The 18,123-nt window shown below is 37.4% G+C and overlaps 1 protein-coding gene across 6 annotated transcripts in view; it reads right to left on the bottom strand.

Annotated features, from left to right (window-relative positions):
• The window catches only part of ULK4 (unc-51 like kinase 4), a 521,183-nt gene that overhangs the window by 488,755 nt on the left and 14,305 nt on the right, over positions 1–18,123 (bottom strand). For 4 of the 6 annotated variants that reach the window (XR_013830122.1, XR_013830123.1, XM_079933605.1 and 1 more), the window contains exons 4-12: positions 16,221–16,360; positions 13,744–13,906; positions 11,750–11,851; positions 11,096–11,179; positions 9,371–9,446; positions 7,302–7,394; positions 4,763–4,878; positions 4,547–4,616; positions 3,106–3,202 (exon numbers count right to left, since the gene is read on the bottom strand). Coding sequence is in view for 4 of the 6 variants with exons in the window: in XM_079933605.1 (XP_079789731.1) it covers positions 3,106–3,202; positions 4,547–4,616; positions 4,763–4,878; positions 7,302–7,394; positions 9,371–9,446; positions 11,096–11,179; positions 11,750–11,851; positions 13,744–13,906; positions 16,221–16,360 (941 nt within the window). In the remaining 2 variants the exon portion in view is untranslated. Of the gene's footprint in view, positions 1–3,105; positions 3,203–4,546; positions 4,617–4,762; positions 4,879–7,301; positions 7,395–9,370; positions 9,447–11,095; positions 11,180–11,749; positions 11,852–12,071; positions 12,132–13,743; positions 13,907–16,220; positions 16,361–18,123 lie in introns of all 6 variants that reach the window. The other 2 variants (XM_079933606.1, XM_079933608.1) reach the window with 2 other exon arrangements.

The following is an 18,123-nucleotide window of genomic DNA, read 5'->3' as shown; positions in this document are numbered from 1 at the left end:
GTAGAGAGTCCGCCTGCCGATGCAGGGGACGCGGGTTCGTGCCCCGGTCCGGGAGGATCCCATATGCCGCGAAGCGGCTGGGCCCGTGAGCCATGGCCGCTGAACCTGCGCGTCCGGAGCCTGTGCTCTGCAACGGGAGAGGCCACAACAGTGAGAGGCCCGCATATCGCAAAAAAAAAAAAAAAAAAAAAAAAAAATTGCAATGAGGTCCTACATATTAAATGAAAAAATTAAGTCATAAAATTATGTTCCCTTGTTTATAAATGAACACATAAGGGCTTCCCTGGTGGCACAGTGGTTAAGACTCCGCCTGCCAATGCAGGGGACACGGGTTCGAGCCCTGGTCCGGGAAGATCCCACATTATGCGGGGCAACTGAGACCGTGCGCCACAACTACTGAGCCTGTGCTCTAGAGCCCGTGCTCCGCAACAAGAGAAGCCCCTGCTCGGCACAGCTAGAGAAAGCCCATGCGCAGCAACAAAGACTCAACGCAGCCAGTAAACAAACTTAGAAATTTATTTTAAAAAATTACAAAACATAAGCTCCCTTACATAATTAGTGCTTAAATATTCTCAATAAAATAATTACATACACTCCTCCACAATAAACATCTGGCAGAAGAAATTCAACATCTATCGCATTTCAGAATGCATTTTTTACTTTTACACTGATTTTCTATCTCACATATAACCAAACAATTATTAGCACGTGAGATTTTATTACAACCTATTTACATTTCATTTCAATACAAAATTAAGTTTCACATGGTTCGAATGCATTTCACATTACATAAAAAATACAGCAACAACTGCAATAAGTACAATAAATGATAACTTGGCAAATTTTTTACTTCAAAATATTTCTGCATTCAAAAAAACTATGATTGAAAGAAATTAAAGAATAACTAAATAAATAGAAAGACATCCCATGTTTGTGGAAGAAAACTTTATATTGTTAGCATGGCGATACTCCTCAAATTGACCTAGAGATTCAACACAATTGCTGTCACAATCCCAGCTGGCTTCTTTGCAGAAACTGACGAACTGATCCTAAAATTCATATGGAAATGCAAGAGACCCAGAATAGCCAAAAACAAAAAACTCTGAAAAAGAACAAAGTCAGAAATCATACTTCCTAATTTCAAAACTTACTTAAAAAGCCACAGTGATTAAGACAGTGTGCTAGTAGCATGACGAAAGACGTATCAATCAATGGAATAGAACTGAGAGCCCAGAAGTAAACCTTCACATTTAAAGTTCATTAATATTCAACAGGAATTCCAAGACATTATTTAATGTCTTGGGAAAGAAGAGCCTTCTCAACAAACGGTGCTGAGGCAACTGGATATCCACATGCAAAACAAAGAAGTTGGACCCCCTACCTCATGCCATATGCAAAAACTAACTCAAAATGGATTACAGACCTAAATGTAAGAGCTAAGCATAGAAATAAACCTTTATGATCTTAGACAACTGTTTCTTAGTTATGTCACCAAGAGTACACAGGCAACAACAAACACACAAAAAAGATAATTTGGTCTACATCAGAATTTAAAACCTTTGTGCTTCGAAGGACACCATCAAGAAAGTGAAAGGACAATTCACAGAACAGAAGAAAATGTTTATAAATCATATATCTGTAATATATAAAGAACCCCTACAACTCAATAATGGGCAAAAGGTTTGAATAGACATTCTTCCAAAGAAAATATACAAATGGCCAATAAGCACATGAAAAGATGCTCGACATCATTAGCCAACAGGGAAATGCAAATTAAAACAACAGTGAGATATAATTTCACACCTACAAGATGGCTGTAACCAGAAAGAGACGATGCAGCACTATTCACAATAACCAAAAGGTTGAAGCAACCCAAGTGTGCATCAAAAGATGAATTAATAAATTGGTACATACACACAATGGAATATTATCCAGACTTAAGGAGGAATGAAATTCCTGATACACGCTACAACATGGATGGATCATGAAGACATTATGCTAAGTGAAATAAGCCAGATACAAAAGGACAAATATTGTGTGATTCCACTTATATAAGGTTACTAGGCAAATTCATAGAAGCAGAAAGTAGAACAGTGGTTGCCAGCGGGTGGGGTTGGGGGGAGGGATGGGTAGGGAGGAATGGATAGTGGTGATGGTTACATAACAGTGTGAACGTACTTAATGCCACCAAACTGTACACTTAACAATGGTTAAAACGGTAAATTTTATGTAATGTGTATTTTACCACAATTTTTTAAAAGACATAATAACAAGTTTTGGTGAGGATGTGCAAAAATTGGAACCCTCATACACTGGTGCTGAGAATGTAAAATGGTACAGCAGCTTTGGAAAACAATTTGGCGGTTCTTCAAAAGGTTAAACAGTTACCATATGATACAGCATAGAACACACACCCACACAACGATGTACACAAATGTTCATAGCAGCATCGCTCAGAATAGCCAAAAGGGGAAACCCGTCCAAATGTCCACAAATGAATGAATGGAAAAATAAAATGTGGTATATACAACAGAATATTACTGGGTAGTAAAAAGGAATATAGTATTGATACATGGTACAATTTGGATGAATCTTAAAAACATTACGTTAAGTGAAAAAAGCCAGTCGCAAAAGATCACATATTTCATGATCCCATTTATATGAAATGTCCGGGATAGGCATATTTATAAAGACAGAAAGTAGATTAGTGGTTGCCTCAGGCAAGAGGGTAGAGAAACTGGAAGAAAATAGGAGTGACTGCTAATGAGTACAGGGCTTCTTTGCAGAATGATGAGCAATCTAAAACTGACTGTGCTGATGACTGCATAGCTCTGTGACTATGCTAAAAGCCCCTGAATTATACACTTTAAATGGGTGAATTATATGGTGTGTCAATTATATCTCAATAAAGCTGTTATCAAAAAAACACCTATGAAGCACCTCTCTCTTAAGAGTACTTACTAGAAAAACCAGTGATAATCAAGGAAGATGACTCAGTTGTAAATTTGGCAATTAAAAACACAGTTCAGAGATTAACTTGCAATTATTCTTCTGAATCCCTGTATCCTACGCAAAAAGAAAAAAGAAAATTCCATCTCTGCTTACTTTGGTCAAGGGAGAAGTCTTCTGTGGTGAATTTTGAGTCATAGCCTCACCAGGATTTAATGCCACTGCAGTGCTAGTTCTTGGAGTCGGACGAGAACTGAAAAGTACACACCAGTTAACATTACTCACATTTCAGAAACTTTATCCTGTTTACTATTTTCTGGGTTAAAAAACACATCTCATGAAAAATGGTAGAATATGATGATTCTATGTGACCTCGTTAGATTTTAAAAACTTTAAACTCTAATTTGTGTTTATGACACTAATTTTTTTAAACTGTTTTCAAAGTAATTTCCTGGGTAATTGTTTTTTTAATTTGGAGCTTCTATACTATATACAGTATTTTCTGTTTTAACCAGAAACCTAAAAAAAAGATTTTATTTTTTTAATGTCTGCTGATCTAGGCAGGATTAACATAATAAAATAGAACAGATATTCTACAAAGCATAGACAAGGTTTACAATTTTATTTCATAAAATATTTGAAATGGAAAATTACCTTGGTACCTACTTAAGCAACAAGTTATATTCTGTATCTATTTTTAATGATTCCTCCTACACTTATCGATGGCTGCCATACTCTGTGGACCACTCCATTACACCCACATCTCTGATTTTGAGTTTTCTGCATTTTAAGAAATTCTTCCATTCAGATCATTACGGTCTCTTTTAATGAATTCCTTCAAATTTCCAAATATCACCCCTTCTTCATCTACTTGCCTTTTTATTCATTCATTAAACGAGGACTTACTTAGGTCATAAAATATACCAGAGATTGTACAAAATTTTTTTTTAAAAACTGAATTTAAAATGCCTAAGATATATATAAATAAATTTAACATGCTTTATATTTAAATATGAGTAAAACAAATCAGGAAATTTTAGTTTATCATTATAACCCCTATGTCATGAAATTAAACTATTTCTCTATGAGACTAAAACTATAAATAAAATATAACACAATATTTACACATTAATAAAATTTTAAATACACTGGTCTTAGTCACTTTAAATACCATTCTGATTTTATTATTTCAATGATTGCAAATATTGTTTAAGCCTCCCAGATAAAGCGACATTTAAATAAAAACACAACCTGTCCTTTTTCTATAAGTCTTTATCTAAATAAAGCTGGAGTTCTGAAATTTTAAATTCAATTTTATTTGAAGTAGAAGTACAAAATGAAAAAGTTTTAATTAACCCTTATAAATAGGAAAAATAAGGTGGTTTGGTTAAAATTTTTTAAAAATACGTAGCGACGTCTACATTCCATTGGCCAGCACTTAACAGTAACTTTGAAAGTAGAAAGTGAGACTGGAATTTGCATTTCTCCCTGTCCTTTATTTCTGTGTAACATGGTTTACCAGCCAGACAACAGACACTTGAAGAAGATTTCACTTTCATCTCCCATGGATCCCTTATTGCTCTGTCATTTTACATACCTGAGAAGAAACATGGACTCATTCAACTGACCCCCAAGAGTGCTCTTAGGCCGCAACTCAGATGGATTTTCTGTGGCAGGAAGATAAAACAATATCCATCAATGAACAAAAATATGAGCAGGGCACGATGTACACAGAGATTTAAAGAGAAAGGTAACGCAAATTAGGAACTCTCAGAAATAGCATTGAGTTCAAGAGTGCCAAATGAAAGCTCACCTAGTCTGAACGAGTGACTGAGCTGCTCACCACTCTTCTCCCCTTTTGCTTGTCCACAATGAGGGCTCTTGAGAAGCTCCTTGGAATCTTGTGACCCAGAATACTCCAGGTTTCTGCTGTTCAACGATAGAAACCCAACACAATCAAGCTTACTACTGAGCTTTCTGTAGAGTTTTCTCTGTCAAACAAGAGGCTGGAAAAGATACTTAAACTGCACAGGACATTTGGCAAAACTACTGAGTTAGAGGGAGTTCCCTGGTGGTCCAGTGGTTAGGACTCCACTCTTTCACTGCCAGGGCCTAGGTTCAATCCCTGGTCGGGGAACTAAGATCCTGCAAGCTGTGTGGCGTGGCCAGAAAAAAAAACAACTAGCGAGTCAGAAAAGTAATATTTTTCATTGAGTAGCTAAAAGGAGCACTTACTACATGGTAGGTATTGTACTAAGAAGCCTATAAACCTTATCCCTGAAAAATAAGTAACAGCAGGCAGATCGGAGAAGTAAACCAGAACTCAAGATATCACTGAACCAGTAGTGAGTTTCCCTTTTATTTTTTTCCCTTCCAGTATTGTTCGACCTGGACTCAAAAGCAGTGAATAGAGACAGGAGCCCCAAGAGAAGCCCTCTATTTCTGTTCCAAGGAACAGGAAATGGGACCCCTAAGGGTCAGAGCAGTGGAAACACCCTAGTTTTTTGTTTGCTCTTTTGCTTTTGCTTTTTCCATTTTGTCCTTCCCCAGCCTGCAGGTAATCCTGCAGCAGCTACAGGGGACAGTAGCCGCTTCTGGCCAGTGCCTAAAACCCTGAAGGAGGAACATTCTCTTCTCTAGCCAGAGTTATGACCCCCAAGAATGTGAAGCAAATCCCTGTCGCTCTGTTCTCTTTTTTCTCCTCTCTCCTTGTCCTACTGCTACTTGGTCCCAAACACATCCATCAAGACATAAAAACTATAATACACCATGACTAAGTGGGGTTTATTGTGGGAAGGCAAGGCTGCCTCAATATATGAAAAACACTTTATGTAAGAGCCCATAATGAGAGTCTAAAGAAGAAAAACCACGTGATCATATCAAATGATACAGAAAGAATGACAAAATTTAACATTCATTCAAACTGAAAAGGGGAAGCTACAAAAACCTCCAGCTCATCATATTTAACAAGTAAAGGCTGAATGCTTTCATTCTAAAATGAGAAACCAGGCAATGTGTTCATTTTCATCACTCCTCATTCATTACCTTACCGAAAAAGTCCCAGCAAGGGAAGTAAGGCAAGAAAAAGAAATAAAAGGCATACAGATTAAAAGGAAGTTGACAAATTAAGGTGAAAGGTGTCCTGGGATTTGCTGACACTGATGGACCAGGTCCTAAGCCCAGGTTTCTGTACTTTTCAGAGAGTCTGATACAATGTGAAAACATAGTTGAAGCTCAATGGATCACAGAAACCGAAGTTTGGGAGAGACCTTAAATAGAATTCAGACTTCTCTATCCAATACACTGAATTTACAAGATTCAAATTAAGAATCAGACAACCACTTACCATCGAATGAATGGAGGAGAGGGGGAGTCAATTATCTGGACTTTGCCTCTATTCATCTACTTCTCACCTTGTTCTTTTCAAAATATCATCACTTTGGGACTTCCCTGGTGGTCCAGTGGTTAAGAACCCACCTTCCAACGCAGGGGACACAGGTTCAATCCCTGATCAGGGAACTAAGATCCCACATGCCGTGGGACAACTAAGCCCAGGCGCCATAACTGCTGAGCCTGTGCACCACAACTAGAGAGAAGCCTGCAAGCTGCAACAAAAGATCCCACATGCCACAACTAAGACCCAACACAGCCAAAAATTAATTAATTTTTTGAAAATACCATCACTTTTATAACTGTCCTGGGCTAAAAAGATTTTATAATAAAAGTGAAGTGGATTAGTCAGGATGAACTAAGTTATACTGTGGTAACACAAAATCCACAAATCCTAGAACTCAGAATCTCCTAGCTTTATGTCTCACTCAAGCACATAGCCACTGAAGGCTGGCAGGAAAGCTATGCTCATCATGGTCACTAAAGACCCAGCCTGAGAGCAACTCCACGTGGACATTTCCTTCCCAATTACTTCATCAAGAGAAAGAAATGTGGCACATCCCACAGTGGCTCTTTGAGTTTCTATCCAGAAATAACACAGGTCACGTCTGCTCACATTTTATTAGCCAAAGCAAGTCACATGACTGCACCTAACTTGAAAGGGGAAATGAGATCCTACCATGTGCTGACAAGGTGGGAAGCCAGCTGAACACAATGAACAAAAACTAATGACGACCATACTAAATCCCTGCCTGGATAAACAATTGACCAGAAAATGAGCAAAATCAAGAACACAAAATGTCATGACTGAACTCTTTAAGCAACCCTTAATTAAACACATGCTTGATTTTCTCCTATTATGAAGGCATAGAAATTCATGTCATTGATGCTGCAGAAATAGAATAGCAAGGGTACAAGTGTTTAATAACCATGCCCCACACACAAAAATAAGCTTATACTACCTGACACTGGAATCCTCGTTGCTTGAGTCCTGATCTTTTCTAGTGAAAGCATCCTTCCAAAATGAATGCTGCAGTAGTCCTGCCCAAGTTAATCTTTATAAAACATAAATGTTAAAAATCTATTTTAACATGATTTACCATGGAGAATTCCCAGGACATGCCCCAGTTACATAGATCAGATTTGTTTCACACATTCTTGTTGGAACTTCACTTTTAGAACTTCATTCAGAAAGAAACAAGATTATCAACCTCATGACTATATCCAGAGTCACGCTTCTCTTTAGAAGTCAAAAAACGTTATCTAACTAGTTCACCCACTTTAAAATGACTTCAGGCCATATTTAAAACCCAGACTCACTAGCAAAGCATCAAATTTTACTACTAGTAGATTATACCTGAGGGGAATTCCCTGGCAGTCCAGTGGTTAGGATTCCATGCTTCCACTGCAGGAGGCACGGGTTCAATCCCTGGTTGGGGAACTAGGATCCCGCATGCCGCAGAGGCGGCCAAAAAATTAATTAATTAATTAAATAGATTATACCTGAGGTATACTCAAACTCAGAATGATTAAGCTCGACTAAAATTTTAAAACAAAAAAGTAATTTGTATCTGATTCATTTAATCGTTCAAAATTTCCATACTGAAATAAAAACTACCTTGATCAAAATTAAAACACAAATGTAAAAGAGAGAATTTGCAACCACATATAATATTCCTTTTATACAAAGGGCTCCTAAAATTCACTATTAAAATTACCAATAAAATGGAATTTTTTTCATCCATTAGATTAGCAAAAATTTATAAGATCAACAAAACCCATTGTAGGTAACAATGGGGGGGGGGGAATTTCTAATGCTGGAGGTATAAACCCACCCGTGTTCCTAGGATGCAGCAAATGTGTCAAACTTTTTACTGTTCTCAGCCTTTGGCCAGCCACCCCACCTTAAGAAAATTATCCAAAGGTGATAACTGCCTAAGTGAACAACAACAACAAAAATAGGATATTTACTGTAGCAGTCAGTGTATATGATATTCTAAATCAAGAAAACTCTCAATGTTGTTATTACAGGTTATTACATGTACAATCAGCAGCCATTTAAAATAACCAAGCAAATAGAGAGAGAGAAAAAGACTAGATTATGGGGTGGTCTCATGTATGCAAAAAAGTATTTAATATGGGATATAAATATGTGGAAATGTGTCCTAAATAAATTCTAAATAAAGTAAGTTAAATTAAGTATATTTATATCTTATCCAAATACGTCTGGGGAGGTATCCACTAAAATAACGTTGATCCTAAAAGCATTCTATTGTAAGCATAGGAGTGTCTTACAACTCATACGAGAATCAACATTTTCTTCTGCAGTTTTTCGGTTATATTTAATGAAGATACATTACATGCTACACTAAATTTATTCTTCATTTTATACCCTGAAGCAGAGACCCCAAATGCTTGCCTAAAATTCCTAGATACCTAGTGGCAGAACCAGAACCTAGGTTCTCTTGTCTCCCACGCCAGGGAGACCCCCTCTTCACTCCCCACTCCCTCCTGCCCTCCCCCACTCCACACCATAAGGATTTCTAACTTCCTGCCATCCCTGCAACACAGAAAATTCACACTGTGCCTATTATCCTGTCACTTGATATTCCCAGTATGACAGGATTATCATAAATCACATCGCATTGAAATATTGCTCCGTTAGTCGTTATTACATTAAGTATCTTGACAGTGTCATCCCTAGTTGAGTAGGCTAAGACAGTTTTAGCCTGAAATCCACAACGGGGGGGCAAAAAAAAAAAAAAAATGTACCTCTTGGATTTGGGAGTTACAAGAAAATCTGTCAACCTATGAGGCAACTATTTGCTACATTAAAAGAGTTAAAATTCCTCATGATTAAAAACACCTGTGAACCGAGAGCAGCCACGCAGTGTAAACTCAGATTTCTTTTTTTTCAAAAAAGATACTTTGAACAGTTCTTTCTATATTAAGACCGGTACAGTGTTAGAAGTACACTAAGGGCAAAAAGGATTCCAGTCTCTATTCATGTTAAAGTACTACCCATACATACCTTTTCTGAGGATCTTTTTGAAGTAAACCATCAAGCAAATTAATAAAATCTGAAGAAGCTTTAGGACGAGAAGAATCTATACACAAAGTAATACCCAAGAAAGAAAAAAAGTGATAAGTAGCTGAAAACACACCCTACATCAACATCATAATAATAGTATTTTAAGCACATAAATTATTTTTAAGAGAACACAGAATACATAGTAACAATTACAGTCTTCATTTAATGCCAGGAGAGGGCTAGCGGGGGCAGGACACAAAAATTAAAAACTTTTCCCTGGACCACAAAAAATATGAATCTCAAAAACTAAGTTCTGACTAACCTCTAAACTTTCTCTTCACTGAACAACCCCAGTAAGGACCACCAGCTTGACAAACTCATACCCTTGGTCTTCAGCTATTAATTATGCCTCATTTTCTGACCATTTTCTCTTAACTTGACCAGCTTTGCTTTATAATATACTATGATTAGAGTACTTGCGATCTCTCTTTATTTTAAAGACTTTTTAACAGGAAAATAACCATCACAATATTATGACAATGTCCAATTCCATTAATCTCCAAGTGTTTTGTCTTTTTATATTAGAAAGATACATACCATGGTCAAATTATCAGTCTATCATTAAAAGAAGTGGCCATGAAGATAATGGCCGAAGCCATCAGAACAGATGGTGCTATCAGGCACTGTGGCCACAGTCTGATCAAGATCCCTGTGAAATAATTACGCTTAGGCCAAAGTGATATCTTGACCAGACGTCTGATATCTTCATTCTCAGATTTCTCTTCCCTACATAAAAATCTTTAACTTATTAGGAGAAAACAATACTCAGTACTGTGAGTACTTAAAACAACAGCAAAAAAAATCAGAAGTCATCATTATAGGAGACAGGAAGGACTGATTTCTACGAAAACTAAAATAAAATTAATAAAAAAGAAATGCTTTTTAAGAAATACAGACCATTTTCAAAATATCAAGAGTTGTTTTTTTCACCAAGGATGATTCTTAAAATATTGAAAATATTCCGTATTTCTATTCTTTCCATTAATTACTGAGGATTTCTTCTTTAAAAACTCACAACCTTATTTTTCATAAAGTCCTCTTTTCATCTTTGTGAATTAAGAGTCACATCTTTTGAGTTGTGTAGCAAAGTGTTTTATTATGTTTGTACCTTCTTTTTCTTTTCTTAAAATTGTTAATGGTAGACCTACATTAATTACACTTTGTATGATTAAATTGCCAACACTTTAAAAATACAACCATATCTAGCTTAAAAGACTTTAAAAGCTTATCTGGGTAGCATTCTGATTCATCAAGATAAGGACTGAGAAACACCTTTTTGTTCCTATTCAAGCACTAAATAGAAATAACTACATGGGACATGACTACACATTAAGTAAATGGTACATACACATGAACACACCAAAAAAAGACATAAAAGTTTGAGTTTCTTAAATCTTTGAACCAGCCTTCTTCTGATATAGGAGCACAAGATAATTTGTATTTTTAAATGAGGGAAAGTCTTAGTAGTACTTTGTTTTCCATTTCAGTATCTTTTTAAAAATAGCAAAAGGAATGCTAGCATTTCTAAAAATATCAATTTGTGACTATTTAGAAAATATAAATTTGAGGGGTTATGAATCAATACAAACACACTTTGGGGATAAAAGTGCAGCTTTAGTCCACGTAAGGAGTATATTAACTGCATTTATAATAAAAACATCCTACCTTTTGGAATAGGTGGCAAAGGATCTTCATAAAAAATCTTTTCAACTAATTCTGAGAAACTTTCTGAGAAGAACGGAGGTTTTCCTGAAATCATGTGAAAACTTGCAAAATTAAACAACAGTTTGCTGTTACCAGTAATTCTTAAGAAATCTCAACTACAGATAGTTCAGGATTGCATAATTTACAGGAAAAAATATGTATATAGCAATAACTAATTATTGAATGCCTAGTACATACCAGGCACACTGTCTATGTATTTTTATAGTTGTGTAATTCAAAATTTATCAACCTAACAAATACAAAATTCACTTATGGACAACCATGATCCAATGGCTACATGGGCCACTGGATACATCTGGTAATTCACAGTCACAGGTACCTTTACAAGACTTTCTACTAATAATCAGTTAGACACATCAGTTAGGCATATTTCAACATTCCAAATGATTATCATGAAAAATACCTCCATGTCAAAAGTTCCTACAAATCTGCTTATGCCTAGACACCAAGCAAGTCGGCCAAAATCAGTACATAGAAAATTTTAGGAAAACTAGCTTTTTCACATCTTATAGGTAAACTCTTTGAAAACTCCAGATGTAACCTTTGTGTGTGTGTGTCCAGCTCTGATTTTAAACTGAACCAGAAATTAATCACCTGAAAACATTTCATAGAGCAGGCAGCCCAAGGACCAGAGGTCACTGGTAATGGAGAAGTCAGTACCCCTCACAATTTCTGGAGCTGTATAGATAAGAGATCCTAAGAACAAGGGAGAAAGGACAGCTTTGTTAGGCGTTTGTCCTGTTCCCAACACAAATCGACCTAGGAGAGACCAGGTGAGGTGAAAAAAGATGGGAGAACACGCACATAAATATAATTTCATGCATATTTCACATTTTTTAATGTTTTCTAATATTAAGGTCCCACTTCCCAAGACTATGTGAGAATATATAAAAATACAAAGATTTTGAATATTCACCTGAGTAAGAGGTGTGGCACATTGAGGTGCATTCTTTTTTTAAATTAACAATTCAAATAGCTGAAAGAAAAGAACCTTTGATTGTAGTATTTTGAATAGGATAGGTTAAGTTATGCAGCAGTAAGCACCCCAAATTCCCACTGACTTAACCACACAGGTTTTCTTATAACTGAAACTACACGTCCCTCACAGGTCAGCCAAGGGACCCCGACCCTCACAGTCAGTCCATCCAAGACCCAGGCTTCATTTCAACCATGCTTCCTCAATCACCAAGGCATGGGCAAAGAACGTAGCAAATTAAACACTGGCTCTTAAAATTCCCAAAGACACTCGCATCACTTCTACGCACACTTGGTGAGCTTTGGCAGGGAAGATGCAATCCTACCATGTAACCAGAAGAGGAACAGAACAGGACCTATTTGGTGAACAGCACTAGTGTGTATCATGTACACTTGATACAGAGTTTAGTATTACATAGAAACACCAAATTCTAGAGACAGAAAGTTCCCTTGCTTACTTATGAGAGCAGCTGAAGCCTGGAAGGTACTCTAACGTCCTCTAAGTCACAGAGCTGGGCAGTACCAGAGCACTCGCCAAAACCCACAGCCTCCCGTCTTCCAATGAGAATGTTCTTACCGTGAAGTGAGTAATCACCAATCCCTTGGAAAAGAGGTTAATGTGCGCCCACCATGGGGACTGTTCTTAGATTAAGCTCAGAAGTAATCGAGTGTCACTGCTAGAAACTCTGACATTTCTTCACAACACAGCCCTCTTCCCCTTACGAAAGGGGAAAATTGGGGGAAAATTTCAAATACACGTTCCTGAAACATATTGCCCTCCTTGGTTTCTATATAAAAGCATAGTCCATGATACTCATTTTCATAGGAGGCCACGGAATGATATTTGGGGATTTAGAAAGCCTTCTTCCTGGGCGTGAAATCTTACTTCAAGACTGGCCCTGCAAGTTAAAGTTCCTTGCTCGTATTTATGGGGCCTCTGTTAACCCGCTGCTCCCCCCCACCCCCCACCCCTTTCCCTCATTCCTCTCATCCACGGCCATATGACCACCAAGCCCAAGGATGCCACTCTCTCTCTCAGTGCCCTTTGCTTCCTGGTGAGTGTACCAGAGCTTCGGTGGTCCAAAGTCTCAAGTACATACACCAGGAACTTGAGGAAAAGAGATCTTTATCACTTCTATCAAAAGTTCTGGTATAAGAAATATGACTTCACACTCTCCCCTCAAGCACAGCAATCTAACAGCCCAGGCCCCATCTCACTGACAAAACCACCTCCCAAGGATGCACCCTTAAAAATCTTCCTTACTTGCAGAAGAATATCAGCTGCTCAACAACGTTGAGTATCTCCTGAGCCACCAGTGTATGCCAGACACTGTTCTAAGTGCTGAGAATACAGCAGGAAGGGAGACAAAACCCCCCTCCTTATGTTCCAATGTTCTATGGATAAGGCTTTGTCAGAGGTTCCCTGCGCCTCACACGGCATTAGAGCCACACGGAAAATGTAGGCCCTGGACAAAACCATCCATAAATCCAGACTTCTGATCATTTTTAATACATTTTTTGACTGGCAACATAAAAGGTGGACATATTATCTCCTAAACACGTGACTTGGGCGGCCCACAACTAGAGTCCTGACCTGGAAGCTCTCCACGTACCTTTGACTCTACTTTTCATGTTTTTCTTCAGTACATTTTCCCCACTATCACCTCCTCCTTCTTCTGCTGCCACCAATGCAAAGAATTCTTCCAAATTTTCACCTTCCACTTTGGCCAAGCAAAAATTACTAAACTTCAGTGTGCCAGGCCCTTCCAAGAGTATCTATAAAGGTTAAAAAACAAATGTGTTTAGAAACAAATTCTATTCAATTTGCATTTCCATCCGTACCTCTTATAATCTCACTATAGAACTCTGAGTATTGGTTTTCTTGCTTCATTACAACTCAGAAAATTAAATGCTTACAAGTTTTTAAAAAAAAGAAGCCAAAGAAACATAAATCCAATATTTGACTAGTAAGAAAATCAAATATTAAATTGTCCCTTCTCAGATGTAGATGAAAAACACATCATTTAACCACAGAGGGAAACCTCAGTCTTTTGGGAAAGATAAAGAGGAAAGTATATGAAACAATCTATACTCAGCTATTCTCAGTGACAGTTGAAAGAGGATTTGGAAGCCCACCTGTCCTAGGGGTTGTTCATTCAAATGAGGACGTATGATTTAGGGTTAAGACTAGGGTGTTGAAGTTAGAGATCTAATTTGAGCCCTAGGTCCACCACTTACTGGCAGTCTGACCTGCAGACTTTACTTAACCTTTGTAAATCTGTCTCTTCACCTACAAAATGGAAAAAATGATCTTCGGACTGTTGTAAGGACTGAGGTTATACACGATGCAGAGGGCTTCTGACAGTGACTGGCATGTGTTAAGTGCGCAAGTCTGCTAATATAATTTGTGATTAGAAGTTATCTGTTGATTGTTGAAATCATACTTTTATCTCTTCCTCCCTGGCAATGGATCAGGGGGCTTCTTGGTCCTTAAAAGCAAATTAAAGTTTACCCTCAACTTCTAGTCACAAATACTAAGGATGTCAGTTAGTCTACAACAGTGATCTTTAAACTTCTTTTTTGAGCGCCTGGAGGCCTTGTTAAGAAAAACTACTAGTCCCTACCCTGAGAGTTCCTGATTCAACAGGCCTGGGGTAGGGCCCGAGAACCTGCATTTCTAACAAGTTCCAGGTAATGCTGATGCTGCTGGTACAGGGAACACACTTTGAAAACCACCGGCAGGGGGCAGATAAAAATTTTAAGTTAGTAAATATTTTGGACTTTGCAAGCTGTAAGGCTTCTGTCCTGACTATTCAACTCTGCAGCCACTGACAATACATAAATGAAAGGATGTAGGTGTTCCAGTAAAACTCCATTTACAGAAACAGTCATCCTGCCGGAACTCTGCCAACCCCAGTTCTGGAATAAAAGTAACCTTACTTATCAGTCTGAAGCTCCTAGGTTATAAAGAGCTGATACTAGACCTCACTAAAGAGCTCCCACACAGAGGTTGGTACGTTATAGCCTCTAGGCTTGCACAAGCATGAGCTAAGAGAGGTTTTTATGTTTCTGAACAGTTGGAAAAAAATGAAAATAAGCTAATATTTCTTGACATGTGAAAATTACATGAAACTGACATTCCAGTGTCCATAAATAAAGTTTTATTGAAACAAAGGCACACCCATGCATTTACATATTGTCTATAGCTGCTTTCAGGGCTGTAATGCAGTTAAGTGGTTACAGTCTTGACACAAGTATATGAATATTTCAAACAAGAACTTCTATTTGTTATACAGAATTTTTACGGAGCTTTTTGTAGGTTTAATTAGGTTCTTATATAGATGGCCTAGAGAAATGTTTAACAAGGAAATATTCAACTTTTCATTTCATTGTGTTCACATTAACAAAGGAAAAGAACTAGCAGCTAAGACCAGTAACACATACAATCCCTAAGAAAATGTCCTAAAAGTTTAACCTAAATATAATGCATAATCCTCACAATCTCCCTGAAATATCTACTTCCACATCACAGGCAAGAAAACTAAGGTACAGAGAGAGAGAAAAGGTAACTTGTCCAGGGCCCACAGCTTCTAAATATCAGTGTTCATGTGGCTCAGGCTCGAAGCAGGTTTTCTGACTCTACTGCACTGAAGCACGTCTACTTACGGTTAATTAGTTTTACCAGAAAAGAAAAATATTTGATCCATAATATCAGGAATCATACATACATAGCGAAGAACGTCATCATCAAACTAAAATAATGGCTCATAACTGTGTACTATAATTTAAGAGCGAGGAATCTTATTTTACAGACCTGTTGAGCTCATCATTCACCATATACCTCAAGAGCAATAATAATTACTCAAAGAACCCTGAAAGGAGGGGAGACTTCCCTTTCTAAAAGCTACTTCAATAGGTAGCTAAATAGGAACCTAAAACATAGTACTATGTACTTCCTTTTGTTTAAAAAAAATGTTCACTTAAAATTTCAAGATGTTCTATATCAAAATTGTATCTAAAAATAAAAACATCTTTGAGGAAGCCCTATGAATTGAAACACAAACAGGAAACCCAAACTTTCATGAATTACCTTCCCAGGAGAAATGTCACAAAAGAGAATGCCAAGTTGATGAAGATGATGTAATCCAGTAATCAGGTCAATCCCAAATTCTCTTACAACATCTTCTGGGAGGTTTTCGTCTTGAGCAATAACCATTTCTAAGGAACCACCTGCAAGTTGATTAAAATCACCCACTTTAACCCACCAATATTACACAGTGCCTCTGGGAGGTTCCATGCTGGGACCTGAGCATTAAAACATGATCAAATCAGTATACCTGGACAGTCTGGCAGGGGAAACATACATGTTAACAAACAGTGGTCCAAGCACCGTAAATGGAAGCCTCCACCCTCCAGAGCCAGCTCAGGGAGAATGACTGCTCAGACTGTAAGAATAGTCAATAAATAAGCCAGTGGGATGAAGGGAGAATCACTCTGGTGCTGTGATTTCTCACTCCAGATCCCTCAGGAAAGAAACAGCTACAAAAATTAGTGTTAAATACTAAGCTGTGCACTTTAATCACACTGTGCAAAGTACAGTTATGTTTACTCCTGTGCAAAGTTAGGTCACATTCTACAAGAACTGCATAACAAAAAAAGGTGCTCTTCCTTAATAGTTAGAAAATCACAAACTCTGACGTACACCACTGATGAAATGAAAGGCCAATGGCAGACACACTGCAAATTCCATTTCTATACCCTACCAGGGTCCCACTCACATCTCCTATCATCTAAGTGCCAGAAACCTTTTTTTTTTTTCCTTAGGGTCAAGATTATAACAGGAGTCAAGTTCAGAGAAAGTGAAGTCTTAGCTGGCATCTGAAAGTTCAATCAGAATTAGTGCAATGAAGGTAGGAGTATTTTGGGGCCTGTTCATTTTGTTTGGCGGGTGAGGAACCATTTCAAACACAGGCATAAATTAGAGTTAGGCTATTACAATGGCCAGGGGTCACAAATAACAGCTGAAGCAAAAAGTAAAACAGGTTGAGTGCCCTGATTACCTCAAAAGTGTGTACATCTCATGAAAGTAATTAAACCACAGACTCCTCCTATTGATTCAGAAAAATAAAAGGCAAATAAATTATTCCAAATAACCTCTTTAATGACTGCATTAAATTCTAAGTGCCAGTATGTAGGAGATTCATAAAGCTATAAATAATATTTCACCTTAATATTTAATGATTTATTATTACTCAGTGTATAAATAGAAGTACACTAACCATGGTACTTGTTACATTTTTTCCTAAAGACACTGCAACTGAAAGCCCAGATAATACAGTATCTATGTATTTAGTCACCTTTCTTCCTGTATATAGTCCTAGAAAGTTATAGCAAGCAAGAGCTATAACATGTTATCTCTAATTATTGCTAGGTGGTGGTATTTGTTGATTCATCTTTGTATTTTTCCATATTGCTTAAGTTTTTAAGAGCAAGTATCCTTTGCATAAAAAGATAAGCACTTTATAAACTAATTAGCTAATAGCTAGTTGACCTAAAATACTTTGTTTTTACTGAATGGTAAAGCTTTTTTGATCAATAATCACTAAAAAATATTTCTAAGTGTTATATAGGTGATTTAGCATTATTTTATACCAAAGTAACGTTAACCCCAAATTGAATTTTACATGTCTTCCTCTTACCAAACGCCTTTACCCTTTTCCAGTCCCTAATATCTATCAAGCAATAGGTGTTCAAGTTAACGTACTCAATAGTATCAACACTGCTTATATTTGTAATAGAAGAAAAATGGAAAATAGCAAAAACTATATCAGGGCTTCCCTGGTGGCACAGTGGTTAAGAATCCACCTGCCAAAACAGGGGACACGGGTTCGAGCCTTGGTCTGGGATGATCCCACATGCCGCAGAGTAACTAAGCCCGTGCGCCACAACTACTGAGCCTGCGCTCTAGAGCCCATGAGTCACAACTACTGAGT

This window comes from Stenella coeruleoalba, assembly GCF_951394435.1.
Source record: "Stenella coeruleoalba genome assembly, chromosome: 10".
Classification (NCBI taxonomy): domain Eukaryota; kingdom Metazoa; phylum Chordata; class Mammalia; order Artiodactyla; family Delphinidae; genus Stenella; species Stenella coeruleoalba.
The sequence above is the reverse complement of the archived record's forward strand: the minus strand, read 5'-3'. Positions and strand labels throughout refer to the sequence as shown.